A 14,836-nucleotide genomic window follows, 5' to 3' on the forward strand; every position below is an offset into this window, starting at 1 on the left:
TGGCCACTGCCTTTCAGTCTTAGTGAGTGGAGGTGCCAGCCTGAATATGTTCTTCAAGCACAAGGAGAGGTTGCCTGGTGCAGACAAAATCCTTGCCTGCCCTTTTTAGAAGTTGAACACGTCTTATGTATCAAAATATTCTTGTAATGCTTAATATGGAGATTAACTCTCCACACACACACGACAGAATGCCACAGACTCACTGATGTGGATGTTATTCAGCTATTTTTGTGAGAAAACTGGCTTTCTGCTTTGTGCCCGTGCTTGCTATGCTTTTGGGGGGGAAAAAAAGGAAGAAACAACAACATGCTTTCACTGGAACAATTTTAATCCACAGAATCAATTTTGATCTTTAAACCTGTAGATTACAAAAATAACGTTGATGTTGATCCTTCACGCTCAGCAAAGCAGAAGAGATTTGCTGTACATAAATGCCTAATTCAGGGTTTCCTCTTATGTTTGGGTATCAGTGGGTGTACAGAAAAAAGTCAGTGGAAGAGCAAGTATGCTGCACACCTGGGTGAAGCAAAATAGTTAGAGGTTGAAAGATTTATTGTGGGCTGTTATGGAGTAATGTTGGAGAGATGTCTAGGCAGTTCTATTTCGCCCCCTCTGCAATATTAAAGGCAGCTGATGAGATCACTTTTGTATTTAAAAAAAACCCAAATCAGCAAAACGAAACAACTTTCATTTCCTTCCATTGGACTAATGGGCTACCTTGATTGCTCAACTGTGGTTAATAAGGCCTTATAGGCAACAAATTTTGAGAAAAATCTGTCTTTTGGGAGCAATGGCCAAATGCAGCTTGGAAGACTCTTGTTTTTCAGATTAGGTAGTGCTGGTCTCCCATCAGTCTCCAGCTACAGGTTCTCCAAATTTTGCTGGTTACCATAGAAAATCTAAGAATTCTGGTGTTATTGGAGATTCATGGTTATGTGTAAGAATGAGGACTTAGTTTTCACGTGGGGGCTGTTTAAATAATATGCTGTTCATGCAGTTATTCCATCAGCTTTTGAGTTAGCACTAAAGTGGTAATTCCCCATGCTGGCAAACAGAGGCAGGATCTGAACAGGCTTCGGCAAAGGAAAGTGGTGGGAGTTTGCCTGTCCATACACCAGAAGGTGTTTACTCTGCTTGTTCAGGAGGCGTGTTGAGGGTGGCAGAAGTCCTGGGCCCTACGTGTGGGTTGGCAGGGGAGCTTGTGTGGACTTGCTGTGTGGCTGAGGGGACCTGAGCACCACGGGCTTGTGCCAGCGGTTGCAAGAGCTGTTTGGGTTGCTGAGGCATTGGCTGTGTTCTCCATCCAAGGAACTGAGGCACCACAGCTCCAAGAGTTCAGTCTGTGTGCCTTGGCCTTGCAGGGCAGCCAGGAAGATGCGTGTGGATGAGATGACTTGTGTGTTTGGTGTTGTGTTTTCAGGGCAAATCATGTCCATGGCATAAAATACAAGAAGCAGTATTGAGCTGTCTTAAATCCAGAGCGCTGGTTATTACCTTTTGTTTATAAAATATTTAATATAGCTTGGGCCAGTGTGTTGTGCGTGGCCACGCTCAAATATGAGCTGTAACATCCCAATATGCTTATTGGACCTGGTCCTCCACAAATCCCATGGTGTCCAAGAAGAAAGGAGAGCCTCAAGTGGTCTTAGAGGGATGGCCTAGAGAGGATGTGTTCTTGAGGAAGTGGCTATGGAGCAATGTCCTTTCACAAGCTTTGAGTTCATCCAGCAAACTGAACTCGGCCAGCCTGCAGAGCAGTAAACCTGCACTGCCAGCACAAACCTCGGGAAATCTCCTCCTGGTCCTGCTCATCCTGGTGCTGATGTTCCAGCCAAGGATGGATGGCTTTCTGCACTGGTTTTCCCCCCACCTGATGCTGACAGGAGCACAGGGCAAGGGGATCCATGGGGCATCTCCTGGGGTGGGCCTGGTATCCCCAAACCCTGCGAATACTGGTCAAGCTGTAATGCTAATAATGACTGACCATCAGAGAGTAATGCTTTTTTAATTTGACCAAAAGGCTGTTTTAAGGAAATAATTTTTTTTTATGTGGGAGTAAGAATTGAATTGTAGCATGTCTTAAATTTCCCAGGTTCCAAGGGAGAGAAGATCTTCAACAGCTAAACCAGAGGTAGAACATCCTGAACAAGACCATAGCAAAAGGTATTATTTTTTATAATTCCTGCTTCTCTGCTTATCTCCCTTCCCTCCTAGACCACCAAAGCTGCTGAAGGAAAGTAACTTGCTGCACTGTTGTGTTGTGCTGGAAGAGAGAGATTGTTTGCTTTTACTCTGTCCCCTAGATTCCTGTGTTGTCCCAGGAACAGGATAGGGATTGAAGAGGCTCAAACTGCTTTTTGTTGCCATCCATCTGCTTTTTATGTACTAGTGTCATACAGTCAGCATAGCAAAAGCTGCTCTCTCTGACATTAGGCACAGTCTGGTAGCACAGGCACCCCTTCCCCGGGCTGTGGAGGTCACTGGTGACCCTTTTATTTTTGCATGAGGTTACTTCAGTTACTCTCTTTAGATGTTGCTCTCGGGTACCAGCAGCATTGCTGTTTCATGCATTGGGCTAGTAGGGAAGGACTTCAAAGTGCTTGTAGTTTAGTTTTGGGTTGGTATTGCTTGAACTTCCTTTGTATCCTCTGGAACTCCTTTCTTTCTTCCCCTTCTTGCCCTCCTTCTCTCAAGCAGAAAATGGTACTGATTATTACCAATGTGAGGTTCACTTAAGCCAGGCTTCCAGTCATACCATCCTCTGTCTTTGGACAGATTAGAATACTTTAAGGACCTGAGGTGAGGTTTTGTGGTCTGGCTGAGCTGACTGAATAGCCTGTTTTTTAGAAGAGCAGTTTGGTTCCCACTGCTCCCCTTGTACCAGCTCTGGTCTTAGACTGACCCATCACCAAGCACGGAAAAAAAGGTGGCTTGTTCCAGCAGAACAAGCTGAACTGGCTCCTCAAGGATGTAGGGGAGCATCAGAATTGGTGCAAGGGAGCGGGCAGGACCACTTTGTGGGGAGGGAGAAAGGGAGGGCAGGCTGACTTAGTGGCTACTAGCTGTGAGGTCATCTCAGCCGCAGATCTGTGTTGTCCTGGCAGAAATGAGTGTGGTGGGGTGGAGAGCGGCAAGTTATGCAAACCACTCCCAGGTGTCGATTTTCTTAGGGGTTTGTGCATGAGAGAGGGGTGTAATTTCCCTATTAGTGCTTCTCTGGTGGTGTGCAGGCCTGGGGCAGAGGAGCAGCAACCTTGCTCTGAGTCCTTCTCCCTCTATCAAAGAGCCATTCCATGGAGGCTGTGTGTACCGATGTGTGGTGGGAAGGGCCTCGAAGCACTTAGTTTTGGACTGCTTCAAGCAGTGAGGATCTGGGCTGTGAACCCTCACCCTTTGCTCCAGGGTAATTCATCTCCAAGGTGGGCTGGTTAGCAGTGGGTGAGGAGTTTTTGGTTTTAATGAGGTTATCAGCTTTTCAGGTTAGGATTGAGCTGTTCTGCACAAGTAGGAGAGTTGGTGTCAGCTATCCTTGTCTAAAAGGCTGATAAGTATTTCTAGCTCTTGTTTAATGACAAAATAAGCTGTATAACTTAAGCATGATTTCTTTTTGCCCTTTTTAGGAACAGCATCCCAAATGTGACAGAACAGTCACTCATTTCTGCTGGAGAAAACAGAGTCCAGGTTCTGAAAAATGTGCCTTTCAATATTGTCCTTCCACACACTCCCCAGATGGGCATGGACAAGCGAGGCCACCTCACAACTCCTGACACAACAGTCACCGTTTCAATTGCCACGATGCCCACCCATTCCATCAAAACGGAAACGCAGCCCCATGGCTTTGCCGTGGGCATCCCACCGAGTGTCTACCACCCCGAGCCCCCTGAGCGAGTGGTGGTCTTCGACAGGAACCTCAATCCTGACCAGTTCAGTTCCAACACCCAGCCCCAAAACTCCCAGAGGCGAACACCAGACTCCACCTTCTCGGAGACTTTCAAGGAGGGCGTGCAAGAGGTATCAGGAGAGGCAGTTGCCCTGTGTGTGTGTGTGTGTGTGTGTGTTGTGTGTGTGTATGCGCGCGCGCATCTTGATCTGGACGGAGAGGTCCAGTTCCGTCTTTAACTGTTCTTGTTACATGAGTCAGAAATCTGTCCAGTGGTTTAGGAATAGGAGACTTTGTCAGAAAGGTGCATAAGTATAACTTAAAATAAAACCTTCACAACATGAAATCATTATCAAAAGCAAATGACTAATCTTACCAGTGACAGAGGCTTTGGCTTGCATACTGTGGAAATGGTTATCTCAATCCACAGCACTGAGCCAGGTTTTGCAAGAGTTTAGCACTCCGTGGTGCCCTTGCAGGTACCAAACTGAAGTGACTATGTCTGTAAGCTTTCTTACTGCCAGTTTCTAGGTGTGGTGTGTATCAGTGGAAAACAGTTGAATTATGTAGGGGCCTCGAGTAAGAGTTAAACCTGGATGAAAATCCATGGGGTTTGTTTTATGGTACCAACTGAAAACAACAGTGTTAATGTGTTTGATTTTTAAACCAAGCCTTAAAGAGCTAGCTATGTACCTATGCCCTTTCTTTGTGATTTGGGAAAGTTTTAAAATGTTGCTCTAAGCTGACTCAGAAGGCTTGTCAGATGTTGTTCTTAGTTGACACCCAGAAGTTTTGGATTAAAACACTGCTCAAGTGTCCTATTAGTACAGACCAAAAATCAGTTGTTATCTGATGATCAGTTTGCTTGCCAGAAGTTCTGTGGTAATGAGTATCGATTTAATCTTAACTTTTCTTGTTGCTGTTGTGTTAATTGTTGTGTTTCGTTTTGTGTCTACCCCAGGTTTTCTTTCCTACTGAACTGAATCTGCGAATGGCCAACATGAATTCAGAAGACTATGTTTTTGACAGCATTTCTGGGTAATGTTTTAAGGCCCCCATTTGCCCATATCCTCCTATTCTCTTACAGTCATCCCCAAGCAAACATGCCATTCTGCACCAAGTCTCAGTCAGATACTGGAGGGGCTGTGGATCTCAAAACCACAACAGCATCTGCTCATTTGAATTTCACAGCTGAAAATCCTACCTTTGTCTTTAAAGGAAACTACTTTCAGGAAAACTACTTGCAGGGTTGGAAACACACCCAGCTTGGGTCACTGTCCTTGTACCAGCACCTTGTCCCATGGGAAGGTGCACTGCTATCTGTCAGCTTTTTGGTGGTCTGGGAGTTTGCTTCCAGCTGTGTCCCTCTCCCTGGTCAGCTTGTCTTGCTCGCTCTCTCTGCTGGAAATCTACAGCAGAAATAGGAGCTCATCTGAATTCCAAGGGAGGGGAGCAGTTTAGTTGTTTGATTAGTTGCAGTTGACCAAGAGGGCCATGGTCACTGAATAGCTTATTAGCTTGTGAATTTAATTAAATTGCTAATAGATACTTTTCTGTTCCATGAGAGCAGCTTGCTGCTCTCAGCCTGAATAGGGATCTTCCAGTCTTGCCTGCTGATGTGTCTTGGGATTTAGCTTGCCAAGAACTTCTCTTAAATGTTCATTCATGAAGGAAATGGTGGAAAAAGGGGCTCATCCTGTTTTCCAACTTCCTTGCCTGTTGATGGCTTAATGAGTCAACTAACAACTTTGGAATTTCTCCAAATTAAATGTGGAATGTTTAGTTGGCTTTCCAGGAAAATGCCTTAGCAATCACTACCCTCTTTGCTCTATAGGAATAACTTTGAATACACTCTGGAAGCCTCCAAGTCCCTCCGACAGAAGCCTGGGGACAGCACAATGACTTACTTGAACAAAGGTCAATTTTACCCCATCACACTGAAAGAAGTCAGCAGCAGTGAAGGAATCCATCACCCCATCAGTAAAGTCCGAGTGAGTGGCAGCTCTTGTGGTTTCTTGGGAAAGAGGGTGTGTACAGTGGTGGCCTTAAACTCTCCCAAAGTGCAGTAATCTAAACTAGAGCATCAGCACTAAGGCCAGCTTACCCCGCTCTTACGTCAACGTTTGTTCCTTTGCTGTCCACCTACTTCCAGACCAACCCATCCTGGCTCAATCTGTTAAGAAGTGGTGTCAGCACTTGTGTGAAGGTGATGCAACACCTGGAATGAGATCCTTGAATTCTAGTTAGGAGAGCAGCTCTGCTCATCTCTGTTTATGACCCAGAAAGTGATGCTGTCTGTCTTCCAGTTTGGCAGCAGCGTGGCAGGTGCACTATGATGCCTCAAGTGGGAAAGCCTAAAGCAGAAAACCTGATACCAATGAGAACTTCCAAAACAAATATACTCTCTGGCCTTTTGTCTTTCACATTTTTGTTTTTCTTTTCTTTTTTTTTTTTTTTCAATCTTTCCCCCCTTCTCCTTTCAGAGTGTCATTATGGTCGTGTTTGCTGAAGACAAAACAAGGGAAGATCAGCTCAGGCACTGGAAATACTGGCACTCAAGACAGCACACGGCTAAACAAAGATGCATTGACATAGGTAAGGAACACTCTCATTACTGATGTCAAACTTCATGCCTAATTCCTTGGCAAGGTTTGGTTTTCTGCTAAAGCTTTGTTATTTTAAGGAACACTCTCTCCTATCCATGGGTTTGCTGAAAGCCCAGAGAGAGCTTTTGATTCCTTGGAGCTAATGCAGTTTTTAGGACTCCCTAAAGAAGCTGATCTTTGGAGGATTTTGGTTGGTAGGTTTTGCATTAGGAGATCTAACACCCTCTTCCAAACAACAGTTGCTTTGGCATATCCTGGTGCTTGCAGCTAAATCACAGCTTGTAGTCTCAGTGGCTGTCCTAAATATTGCATTTCTTCAAAGGACAAGATCCTCATAGAAATACCTCAACACTAATGATCCTCCTTCCCACAACTTTGCTCACAACTGGTCTTTGGTACATGAAAAAAAAGAAAACACTGCAAATTTCCACTTGCCTCTAGACAAGGCTGGGGCTGGCCGACTTCCAGCCTTCTCTGGCTGAAGGCTTGGTTGTTCTCCTCGTCCCTTCCTTCTGTGAATCAAAGCAGGGATTAATCACTTGGCACTTAAAGCAGACGCGTATGCAAATCTTTGTTTGTTATTGAAGGAGTTTTATTGAGAGCTTATATCCTTGCTGTACAGGGTAGAGTTTCCTGCACATAGCAGGTTATGGCACAGAACACCTGATATTTGGGATGTCTTCCTTTGTCACTGGAGTTTCCAGTTTAGAATTTCTGCAAGTCCCATTTTCCTCCTTCCTCACATTTGTTGGGGTTAAAAAGCCATTTCCAGGCTTTTTAGTGATCCATTCCTAAGTACAGTTCAGCTTCCTTTGCTGAAGAGTTGCAGTTTCTGGCTGCTTTGTGTGATTAAGGACTTTACATGGTACGTCTTCTTCCTTTCCCTCATAAATCCTTCTTTCTAACAGCTGACTACAAGGAGAGCTTTAATACCATCAGTAACATCGAGGAGATCGCGTACAATGCCATATCCTTCACTTGGGACATCAATGAGGAAGCGAAGGTATGTGACCACGATTTTATTTCCTGTGCTTTTAGCAGATTCAGGGGCTGGGGGAGGGGGAAGGGTGTGTGGCCTACCTGGTGATTAGCATGTAACAAGTTTGTTTACGCTCTTACATTAGGCAAAACCTTCTGGCTATTTCTTAAGAGGGTTTGGATGTGCAACTGGGAGAGCTTTGCAACTGCTTTAAGGTTCTTGGCAGAACCGCCTGCCTGACAGACAAGTACTGACAAAAGGAAGCACTGAGCGTTTCCAGAGCTGATGAAGTGGTGCGGGAGGTGTGATGGAGCGTAGCTGGGCTTGGCAGTGAGCACAGCCTCCTGAAGGATCCCTGTGGGAGGCAGGGGGCAGCTTCTGAGGGAGTTAGGGCTGTAGCAATGGGCTTGCCTTCAGCAGAAGAGGGAGTAGCAGCTGCCTCTGAGCTCCCAAAGCGTGCGTTGCTTAAACCACAGGTCCCAACACCCAGTGACCTATTTCAAAGTAGAGCAGCCTCCTGGTGAACCCTGGTTTGATCTTTTCTCAGAACTGTGGGCACTATGGCAGGTGTGTAGGTACAGGCAGCATCCCTAGCTAGTAGCTAACTGCAGCTGTTTGAGCCACTCCAGCTTTTGGAAAAGGCCTGTATATCTTTCAGGTGCAAGGACAGTAGGTCAGAGAGCTGAGTTAACTCAATTCTAAAGGCATTTCCCACCAGTTTGTTGCTGGAATCAAAGGGCAGAAGTTTTTCTTTGTAGAGTTTCATTGCTTCTTGGATTTTCATGAAAAATTGGGAATGGTTTCCTTGTTTTGGAGACTGGCTGTTGCCTTGCTAGTGTATTATGTGCTAGTCACCAGCATCTTGGGGAAAACCACTGATGGCTGCAGAGTGCCATGTCTGGGGAGAGCCTGGCTTGGGGGACATGGGAACTCTCAGCAGAGAGCACAGGTCCTTCTCTGGAGCAGTGTGTGCCAGTGTGCTCTGCAGCAGGAACAAGGGCTGGTGTTACTGCACAGAGCTCCCTCTCACTATGAGCTTTGCTCTCTGCTGCACAGTGACTGTAGAGAAGAGGTTGTATGGGGACTGCTGTTGGGTTTCAGCTCTGTGGGAGACGTTTAGGATGCTTGGCAGACAGCAGTGAGGAGCTGTGTGTGCTGCTGCTGAGAGTGCTGCCTTGCACCATGTGTGACATTGCTTGTGAAGCGGGTGTTGGGTGCCAGGCTTCCCTGTTCACCAGGTTTGCCTTCAGTCAGGTTGAGAGGGCTGGCAGGGAGGGCCTTACCTGCTGGAGAATACTAAAAGGCTGAGATGATTTCTGAAACATGAAGCACTTCACTATGTGAACAAGCAGATAATGCTTCAAAAGGGCTGTCAAAAAGAGTGAGTAAGTATTCCAGATGTGTTATCCTGTTGCCATAGCCCGTCAGACATTTAACAAACCTGGGTAGTCACTGTCTACAGGGTACTCAAAGGCTTAGGATTTGCACACAGGGGTGGATCATGGAGACAGAGCAATTCAACTCCTCGGGGAGCTGGAAGCATTTTCTGCAGCTACCTCTCTGCTGGCTGAGCCATTCTGCAGCAGTAGGGATGGGTCACTAACACAGGAGCAGGGCTTGGAGATGGTGCAGAGAACCATGTGTATGCCCCAAGGAAAGCCATCCCTTCCTACCAGGTAGTTATTGCCCAGTCACTCTACAGGCACCTAAATGAGTAGTTTCAGTCTATGGTATAGCATATTCGAAAGTTCTAAGGACCCTCATGGTGATACTTCATCTCAGGACTGAACTTCATGGGATGAAGTGGTGTGTGCTGGTGTGAGACAAACTGATTTTGTACCTGGACAGGCAAATTTTCTTCCAGATTCACAGTCTTAGTGTGTGAGATCCATATATTGTGAGTACTGGTTTGTATGAACCCGCAGAGGGGACTGTTGATACCAAATGTACAAGCCTTGGATCCTAGTATAAGAATCATATTTAGATAAAAATAATCTCGACTTCAGTGTTTAAAGAATTGGCATTTTGAGCAAGTGCTCTGTGTGTTTAAGGGTCTGTTTAACTTCAGTATTTTCCCTGAGTGGATGTGTTTTGTCAATGGTTGAATTTCTCACCAGTAGAGCTACAGTTCTTTCTCAACTTCTGTGATCTTATCAGGAGATGTCTGAGCCAATTTCAACAATTTTTATTGCATGGTTCATTTACCTTGCATGCTCTCACTCTCTCCTTTCCCTCCCCCACTGCCCCCCCAACAGTAGTCTTAAAGTATATGAAGAGAGCAAGTTTCTAATGCTGCAGAAAGTCTTTCACAGTAATAAATACAGTGTTTTATGTTTAATAACAGCAGAAGTGCTGTGTAGATGGTGTGTTTAACCAGCCAGCAAGCCTTGATTATTAGAAATTTGCTTCCTGAGCCCTGGAGTTACCTGGACCAGAGCCAGGTGATTCTTCTGGGCTTGCTGCTTCTCCTGTTTCCCTCTTGCTTTTGCTTCCAGTTTGCTCTGGGAATGATTTGATCCCAGTGTCAAGCAGCATTGCAGCAGTGTCAGGTGGGAGGTGATGAGGCTCTGTGTCTGGGATTTCTGATGTAGTTATTCATTTAAGCACCCAAGACTCTGGGTGTGTGTCATATTTAATGTAAAAGTAGCATATTATCACAAGGAGTTGCCCCTAGCTGCTCTGGGACCCAGTTCTTGCCTTTTTGTGGGCATGTGCAGGGATATTGCACCTCTGCCACTGCGTCTGTTCAGGAGGGTGTCACCTGCCAGACAGAGTGCTTTGCCAGTGCCCTTAGGGCACTGTGGGGATTTAGCAAACTACACCTTTCTGGTGAAGAAATGCTCCTTTCACACAGTGAGTCATGTGCTTCCTCTGTAGCGAGGAAAATGTGTGGATTTTGCAGCTGTAGAGTTGTGGGATGGAAAAAAAAAAGCTTGAGGTGCCCTCAGCAACAAGTATTTCCCATTTCCCAGTTACATTGTGCTGGGAGAGCTGAGAGCAAGGCCAGGGCTTTGGTCACTGGATGCGTCGGACGCGCCTGGCTCTGCGTGGATGGGATTGTCACACAGCTGGCTGCGTTGGTGTGCTGTTTGTGAGCCCGTGGGTGTAGAAACCAGGAGGATTTCATGCATGACAGATGCTTCCCACTCTGGGACCCAGACCGTGTCCATGGATTTCAGAGCAAATTTGCTTCTCTGGCAGCTCCCCTCTGCCCTCTTCTGTTGTTTTGGGACATCACAGGATCTGCTGGAAGCAGCTGCTTCATAGAAGAGGCTGGGTTAAGTATTCTCTGACCTTTGCAAGAGTGTGTTCAAGTTGGAAAAGGGCCCAGGATCCAAAGCCTCATTGCTCTGAGACGGTGAAGGGAGCTGAGGGTGGGGGGAGGAAGAGGAAAAGTAAAAACCCTAACCCAAACTGCCCTGAAGTGCTGTTGAGATTAAAAGGAGAGTGAAGTCAGGGTTAGAAAGATTGTCAGGAAAAACTGTGGAGTGATGAAATGGTAATTCAGATGGGCTTTCAGGTGTCTGTGTTAGAGGTGAGGTCTGACCCCATCACTTCACAGACCAGGGATGGGGAATAATTGGATGAGGAGACAACCATGCTTTGAGAGAAGGAAAGGGAGCATGGTGAACTGGAAAATTTAGTTTTAGATGAACTGGTAATTTATTGAATGGGATATTTAAGAAAGATATTTAAGATATTTAAAATATTTAAGATATTTAAGAAGGCTAGTGTAGCTGCCCAGTCAGGAGCCATCCTGCTTGGGTGGAAGCGTGATTCAATGAGTCTGACAAAGATGTGTAGCTGATACTCACTTGCACGCAACAGGTAACGCTGGAGTTACCCTGAGGCTTGTGGAGACTTCAAACAGTTTCCCACCCCATCCTGGATGTCTGCCGTGTTGGGCAGACAGTCGAGGTGGGGTTCTTCTCCTGCAAAGAAGCTTTTAGATGTCTGAGCACACACTCGTCATCTTTCACATCTATGACTTCATTAGGGACAGGGTGTCTAGAGCTGGGATAGAGTTTTCTCTGGAGGTGCCTGCCCCTTGTTGTTGACTGAGCAGGCCTGGCCATCTTCAAAATTGGGATTTTAAAGGTAGGGAGGAGAAGTTGTGTCCTTGCAGCCCTTTTTGTATCTTTAACCTCTGTATGTCAGTCAGGAGAAGCATTTATAGGTTCAGATCATGAGTTTTTGAGGTTGGGAGCCATCTAGTCCGAGGTACAACACGCCTGGTTCCCCATTACAGGTCTTTTAATGAAAATTGCCATCATGTTCACAGTTAAATGCACACCTCATGCTGCTCTTCATACTGTTGGCTGTTGTCCTGTTACCTCTGTTGTGTTACCCGTTAGGCTGTGAAGCAAATCCTCTGTCCCTTAACTTTGGCCTGGGGACATGGCCTGTTCTCAGGTCAGTGGCAGTTGAAAAATCTGGACAGATTGGTTTCCCCAGGGTTAACTGGCTTTGCTGGATCCTGCTTTGCACAAATCTTGTCTGAGCTCCTGCCCTGTGGAGCAGGAGGGTTGGGGCCTCCTGTCTGAACAGAGCGAGTTGTGTGCGCGGTGATTGCGAGATCCTCCTTGCCCTGTTTTTGTAGCTATAGCACTGCAAGGACCCTGCTGTTGTGCTGGGGCACCCCTTCAGTGCTTCCCAGTGGGTTTGTTCTGAAACATAGCATTGCTTCTAGCAGCTCCCAGAGAAGGGCCCCCATAGGGGTCTTCTGTCTGGCTTGCTTAAGGCTGGATGGTGGGACTGTAGCCAAAAATGATGTCATTGCACATTAAGGGCATTGTCCTCCTACTCCTTCCCTCCAAAAAAAAGGCATTGTAAGCCAGATGATCTGTGTGAAAAGACCCTTTCTACTAAGAAGGGTGTGAGTGTAATAAGCATTTTGAGCTGGAGAATATCATGGTAGAGCTTTTTGCTGCCTTTTCACCAAGGGAAGCTGCTGTATTATCTCTTAAGTGATGCCCTGAATGACAGAGCAATTAATCAATGCTTCTTTTTTTCTTGTCTGGAAGAGTTGAATGGTCTTATATTACAGTAATTTGTGTCTAATTTGGGATGGCTTTTGGAAATAGCAAATTGGGCAATGAGGGTGGTCTTCTTGGCAGATCCTCCCATATCTTGGCAGGATTTTTTTGTTCAGATGAGCTCAATTTTTGGAGAGGGTGGATCTCTTGCTACAACTTGAAGTGAGGCTGGGCTGTACACTGATTTATTTTAAGAGTTTATGCTAGCATAATCCTCTCTTAGTGTTCACTTTAGGAAGAATTTCAACTTTTTTGATTGATGAATATTGCATACACTTATATGGATGCCGTTGTAATGAAGCAGCAGTCATATGCCTCATTAAAGAAGGTGTTGCCACCTTCAGCAGCATTGAGGAGGTACAGGTTTGGCTAGTTGGAAATGAAACTATGAAATGTGATGAGTCAAACATACTTAAAGGGAAGAGATTGGTGTGAAGCCAAGGCTGCAGACCACAAATACTTTGAGGCACAAGTACACACAGCCTTTGGAACAGTGACATAGGAAAGTCATAGCAAGTATTGCTTACCCGCCTCTTAACACAGACCTCTCCCTGCTCTGTCATGGGTTTTCTGAAAAACAGGCATATGATTTTAAGCACTGTCAGCTCGAAACAAGTCTTCAGCTCACTGTATTTCTTCAAAACTCAGTGTCCCAAGTTCTGCCATTGTTTGTTCCTTCCAACTGTGGGGCTCATGGTGTATTTCCTAAAGCTGAATGAAAAATCTCCTGACATTAGCTTCTCTACAGAGAAAATTAGGAGGAAAATTAGGGGGTTTATTTTATTTTATTTTATTTTCTCTTCTTTCCTTTAATACCTGTTGGCAACTCCTCCTTTTCAGCCATCTTTGTGCCTTTGTAGACTTAATTCTTGTTTTTGTCAGGGTTTTGGTTTTTTGTTTTGTTTTTAGGGGGCATTATTTGGTGGTGGTGGTTTGTGAGGGTTTCTGTGGGGTTTTTTGTTTGTTTGGTTGCTTTTTTGTTTTCCCCCCTTCCCTATTGCCACTTTTTTGCCAAACTGCTGGTTTTACTTTCTTTCTAACTAACCTAATGAAACCTGGCCCCACACTTTTATCTTATCAAAGCATGGGGTGGGAGGAAGCATCAGTATGACTGGGAACCTCTATCTCCAGGTTTCCCACATGTTGTGAGCAGAGACATTGCTATATTTCCTTGCCTCGGAACAGGTTGGAATAACAATCAGTGTTGTTCTTTGCAAGTAGGAATATGTATTTTCCGTTCATTACTATGCATTTTTGTTTTGTTGATGAGGTGAGCTTGCTAGGAGGATGTTCTCTTATCTGGAGCTGGGTCATATTTCCCATCTGTCATTCCTTGGTGTGGTGGGTTCTGTGTCAGTCACCCAAATTGGGCTTGGTAGGTTTGAATGCAAACTAACTTCCCTGGGCTGCGAGGATAGCTCTGGGTCTGACTGAGTGGAGCTGGAACGGATGCAGCCCTATTGCGCATCTGCCAGACAAGCCTTATTTGGAGCATCCGATCCCAAAGGCAGGAGGTGGCTGAGGAGCCCACAGGTGCATGAATTGCCCAATCTTTTTATCTCTCTCTCCTGGCTCACCTCCTGCTGATGCAAAACTTGTGGTGCATGTGGGAGGTGAAGAAACGAATGTGAGAGCAGTAAGATGAGGCACCTCTCAGGTGATCTGTACCAAAGTGTGGGTTTGGATTCTTTTTTTTCTCTTAAAGACAGAAGAGTCTTCCCAGCATTGCTTTTCTAGGACATGCCTTCGTGGATGTGTGCAGGCAGACCTGTGCTTGCCCTGCCTGTACTCCAAGCTCCCTGGCTCTGACCCAGAGCCAATCCTGGAAGCCACATAGCTGGATTGGCACAAAGCCGTGCCCAGGCTCACAGCTCTGCCTCTTGGAAGGGCTTGGAACTGTGCTGGTGTAATTTAAAAGGGTTTTGGACTGGAGATGTCTTGTATCCAGCCAGTTTGCAGCATAGATGAAACACATGAGGACAAATGTTTAGAACAGGCCCTTTATTTTTTCCTTTTATGTTTATATTTGTCCAAGCATTTAGAGAAACCATATGCTTTCAGCTATAAGCATTGAAATAAGCAACTTTGAGCTTCTGGGTAATTTTTCTTTACAGGAGGGGAAGACACTGCCTTTGTGTCAGGGAATTGGTCTCAGGACCCACTGCAATCCCTTTGTCTGCTGTGTTTTCGGCAGAACATTGGAACTGTTTAGCCAAGGTCAAGAAAAACAATATCCAACTGCATTCCCTGGAAAGAAGCTCCTCGAAGTTTAACCTGTCTCTGGTTGTTGTATTGTAGGCTCCAAACTCTGTATTCTTTACAAACACAGTAATCC

At 45.6% G+C, this 14,836-nt stretch overlaps 1 protein-coding gene across 3 annotated transcripts in view; it reads left to right on the forward strand.

Moving 5' to 3' along the window:
• Nucleotides 1-14,836, forward strand: part of GRHL1 (grainyhead like transcription factor 1) — a 39,279-nt gene that overhangs the window by 2,480 nt on the left and 21,963 nt on the right. For all 3 annotated transcript variants that reach the window (XM_050316397.1, XM_050316398.1, XM_050316399.1), the window contains 6 exons: nucleotides 2,093-2,163; nucleotides 3,621-4,011; nucleotides 4,842-4,918; nucleotides 5,715-5,871; nucleotides 6,364-6,475; nucleotides 7,395-7,489. In XM_050316397.1, coding sequence (XP_050172354.1) covers nucleotides 2,093-2,163; nucleotides 3,621-4,011; nucleotides 4,842-4,918; nucleotides 5,715-5,871; nucleotides 6,364-6,475; nucleotides 7,395-7,489 — 903 coding nt within the window. The remainder of the gene's footprint in view (nucleotides 1-2,092; nucleotides 2,164-3,620; nucleotides 4,012-4,841; nucleotides 4,919-5,714; nucleotides 5,872-6,363; nucleotides 6,476-7,394; nucleotides 7,490-14,836) is intronic.

This window comes from Myiozetetes cayanensis, unplaced genomic scaffold, assembly GCF_022539395.1.
Source record: "Myiozetetes cayanensis isolate MyiCay16 unplaced genomic scaffold, myiCay2020 scf2-11, whole genome shotgun sequence".
NCBI classification, from domain to species: Eukaryota; Metazoa; Chordata; class Aves; order Passeriformes; family Tyrannidae; genus Myiozetetes; species Myiozetetes cayanensis.